General features: G+C 39.4%; 1 protein-coding gene across 1 annotated transcript; it reads left to right on the forward strand.

Moving 5' to 3' along the window:
• Window positions 1–407: 407 nt before the first annotated feature.
• Window positions 408–3,757, forward strand: LOC148043849 (protein FAM200C-like). Its single transcript, XM_087723958.1, has 2 exons — window positions 408–2,072; window positions 3,650–3,757. The coding sequence occupies exons 1-2, from the start codon at window positions 408–410 to the stop codon at window positions 3,755–3,757; spliced, it is 1,773 nt and encodes a 590-aa protein (XP_087580084.1).
• The last annotated feature ends 821 nt before the right edge of the window (window positions 3,758–4,578 follow it).

Consider the following 4,578-nt stretch of genomic DNA (forward strand, 5'->3'; position numbering starts at 1 on the left):
GTAAAATGAGGATTCAGGTTGTTGGGGAAAATATGCTGAGTCTGTAAACCACTTAGAGAAGGCTGTAAAGCAGTGGTTCTTAACCTGGGTTCGATCGAACACCAGGGGTTCAGTGAGTCAGTCTCACGGGTTCGGCGGAGGTCAAGACACACACCCGACTCATATGATTTGTGATGACACGCCCCACTTGTCCATTATTGGCTGCAGGTGATACCGTCACATCGCTTGGCCTATCTGTGCTGCAGGGAATTTGGTGCGCCCAGTAGTCGAATTGTAACTGTCGCGATGGTACGTCGTGTGATTTCTTTCTTAATATTTTAATCCCTTCATACTAACTATGTCGAGCAAAAAAAGAAAGTGGTCGGACGAATATGTAGAATATGGATTCACATGTATAACGGAACGTGATGGGAGTCAGCATGATTTGCAATGCCAAGTTGAGCAATTCTAGTCTAGCACCGGCAAAACTAAGAGAACACTTCCTTAAGCTGCATGGAAAATACAAGAACACAACACTCGCTGAATTCAAGGTGAAGAGAGCTAGATTTGATGAAAAGGCTACTCTGCCTGTTCTCGGCTTTGTACCCACCAACAAACCAATCCTCACAGCATCGTACGAAGTTGCTTACCTGATCACAAAGCAGGGCAAACCACACACCATTGCTGAAACACTCATAAAACCAGCTGTGTTGAAGATGGCGAATATCATGCTGGGAAAAGCAGCTGAAGTTAAGTTATCCCAAATTCCTCTTTCAAATGACACCATCAGCGACAGAATAGAGGACATGAGCAAAGACATCTTGGCTCAAGTAGTTGCAGATCTGATTTCAAGCCTGGCAAAATTCAGCCTTCAACTCGACGAGACCACAGACGTTTCCAATCTAAGCCAGCTTGTAGTATTTGTGCGCTATGTGAAAGACGACATGATAAAGGAAGATTTTTTATTTTGTAAGCCTCTTACAATAACAACTAAGGCAGCCGATGTGAAGAAACTTGTGGATGACTTCTTCAAAGACAACAATCTTTCATGGGATATGGTTTCTGCAGTTTGTTCGGACGGAGCTCCAGCCATGCTGGGAAGAAAGTCTGGTTTTGGTGTGCTAGTGAAAGCCAATGCACCACACATTATTATTACGCATTGTATTCTGCACAGGCATGCGTTGGCAACAAAAACCTTGCCTCCAAAACTGGCAGAAGTATTAAAAATTGTAGTGGAATGCATGAACTATGTGCGAAATAGTGCTCTGAGGCACCGCATCTTCAGGGAGCTGTGTAAAGAAATGGGATCTGAATTCGAGGTACTTCTGTACCATTCTAAAGTTCGGTGGTTATCCCGGGGACAGGTGCTGAATCGTGTTTTTGCCGTGCGTGTGGAATTAGCCCTGTTTTTGCAAGAGCACCAACATTGTCATGCAGATTGCTTCAAAAATTCTGAGTTCATTCTCATTTTAGCGTATATGGCTGATATCTTCGCAGCTCTCAATCATCTCAATCAACAGATGCAGGGCGGTGGAGTCAACATCATCGATGCGGAAGAAAACCTGAAGGCTTTTCAAAAAAAGCTACCGTTATGGAAACGACGAATAGAGAACGATAACTTTGCAAACTTTCCCCTGCTAGACGACTGTGTAAGTAAGATCGAAGATGTATCTGGAATCAGAGACATTTCTGTACCCGTGGAACTGAAGAAAGCAATTGCCATGCACTTAGATTCACTTGCAAAGTTTCTCGACGAATACTTCCCTACAAGAGAGTCATATCCAGCATGGGTGAGACAGCCGTTCACGTTTAGTGTTGAGACAACAGATGTCAATGATGAATACCTCGATGAAATCATTGAAATTCAGCAGAGCCAGGTTCAACAGCAATTCTTCAGAACAACAATGCTCTCAACGTTTTGGTGTCAACAAATGGTAACGTACCCTGTTATTGCTAAGAAAGCTCTGGAGATTTTCATACCGTTTGTTACAACATATCTTTGCGAGCAATCCTTTTCAAGGATGCTGGACATAAAAACAAAGAAAAGGAACAGACTTTGTTGCGAAAATGACATGAGAGTGGCACTTGCCAAGGTAAAGCCGCACATTTCTGAACTGGTCTCTGAAAGACAACAGCAGAAGTCACACTGATTTGCAGTAAATATTCATTATTATGTTTTTGTTTTTGTGTGAAAATCATGTTTTAATATTTAATGGTTTTGTTCTTTGTTCTTAATGGTTTTGTTCTTTAATGGTTTTGTTCATTTTGTGCACCTATGTATAAAAATATACCTATGTATAAATATATACCTAAATATATACCTATGTTTTGAATTTGAAAAAAAACATATTTTATTTTTCCAATTAAGAAGGGTTCAGTGAATGCGCATATGAAACTAGTGGGGGTCAGTACCTCCAACAAGGTTAAGAACCACTGCTGTAAAGCATTATGAAGCTATATATAAATCAAGGGGTTTTGCTGTAATCAGACCTACCTCTCAATTTCACTACAGGGATGTACTGAAGAATGTCTTTTGGATAAATGAAATTGAAACAACCAGATTTTGGTTAAAAATAGGTTTAATCAATAAATATGGCCATGATAATTTCAGATTCCAATGACAAACATATCCAAAGAAAAAAAAACAGGCAAAGAAGAAGAAATGAGTCTTAAGCTTAAATTAATATTAGCAATTACATCCAAGTTCCATTATCTGTTTTTATATACAATTTCAGTACAAGCACTAATGCAATGTATTGATATATTTAACCAAAATAAAAACTTGCTCCCCTTCCGTGGATAGTTTGCCTTTAAAATGGGAGGTTTTTCTCAATTTACTGACAAAAAACATTTTCTATTCTGAATATCAGTACAAGGATATCAAGACAAATAGAGTTGAGATACAGCAATTCTTCTTGGTTTTCTAAGAGTTTAACAATATATCAATCATGTAGTCAAACACAGAGTAAGATAGAGGGTCCAAAGCTAAAATATTACAGGAGTGAATTGTTTCTTTAAAGAACCATTAGTTGTAGCATTATAAACTTATAATACTTTCATACCAAAGCTACATATCTTAATTCTGCATTAACCAATCCCATTATAAGAGAGCATTACCGTTACATTATACCATTCACATACAACAGTTTACCTGATAGATAACTTGCATGCAAAGCAAAATTAAAGTCACATTAGTTCTATAGAAAGATGGTTTGAAACTGCAATGTATTTATTTCTTTTCAATAGTTTTTAATACATATAATATATTGTGTGTACTAAACATAGATGTTATATGCTATTTAGCACATCAGTGATGAGGAGAAAGGTTGCTTTGAAGCAAGAGAAACAAAGCATCTTCAACATGCTACCAAAAATTGAATATTTTGTTTATTTGAAGAAGCCTCATTTTTTCCTTAGAGAAAAAACTGCATTTGATTTAAAGAGTTGCAGACATATACTATGTCCATGTAAATTCTACTTATTTCTGATTATTTTGCCTGATTTGTCACTGTGAAGCCTTAAATAGACAAGTGCAAGCAAGTATCTCTCCAATTGTTTTAAAAATATCTGTTACTAATTTACTGATTAGATAAGTGGAATTCCTCTGAGAGACTCCAGTTTCATTATAAAAACATTATAAGTTGACAATTGTCTTTGCTGCCTGTATTAGGAGGTAAATTGTGAAGGTTATACACCAATAACATTGGAGAATCTGTTTAAGCATGATGATGCCATGACTCATACAAAAACACAAATGGAATATGAAAATCGGAGATGAATTATTCCTGCAGCTGCTCTATCATCCGATAACTAAGCACTCCTACATAAACATCTATGAAAGCTTAACATCAAGTTAATTGGATTCAATCTATCAGAATAAAGTTGGAAGGAACCTTGTAACTATACCATTTCAGTTATGTAGCTGTCCAGCCTTAAAAACATAAATGAAGATGTAGAAGCATCTACATCCGTAATGGGGAACCTATGACACATGTGCCTCAGGTGGCACGCAGAGCCCTCTCTGGGGCATATTGCCCCAACCAAGCTCCACCACGCATGTGGGTGCACCCCCCACTGGCCAGTTGGCCTTTGGGTCTCTGCCATGGATGCACGGGGGCTGGTAGTATGCGGCGACGTGCACATGCATGGGCGGGGAGCCCCTGCATGGGGGCACTTGCATTGCATTTTGGGGGCTCACACAGTGCCCGGTACCCCATTTTGGTATCCAGGTTGGTGCTGGAGGCTTTCCAAGCCCAAAATGGGGTGCAGGGGGATATGTGGCCCCATGCACTCCATTTTGGCTTCCAGGTTGGTGCAGGACGCCTTCCAGGCCCAAAACGGGATCTATACCTTCTGAAGGCAAACTGTTCCACTGGTTAATTGTCTTCACTGTTAGGAAGTTTCCATCCATTGTTGCTTGTCTTGCCTTCTGCTGCTTTGGAAAATAACTTGACCTCTTCTTTGTGGTAGTCTCTCAAATACTGGAATACTACTATCATGTCACCCCAGTCCTTTTTTTGTCTAGCCTGGCCATACCCAATTCTTGCAACCATTCTTCATGTTTTTGTCTCCCTTAATCATCTTAGTTGCTCATCTTTG

This window comes from Thamnophis sirtalis, unplaced genomic scaffold (assembly GCF_051295495.1).
Source record: "Thamnophis sirtalis isolate CommonGarterSnake01/CBP01778 unplaced genomic scaffold, rThaSir2_p1.2 scaffold_10, whole genome shotgun sequence".
Taxonomy (NCBI): domain Eukaryota; kingdom Metazoa; phylum Chordata; class Lepidosauria; order Squamata; family Natricidae; genus Thamnophis; species Thamnophis sirtalis.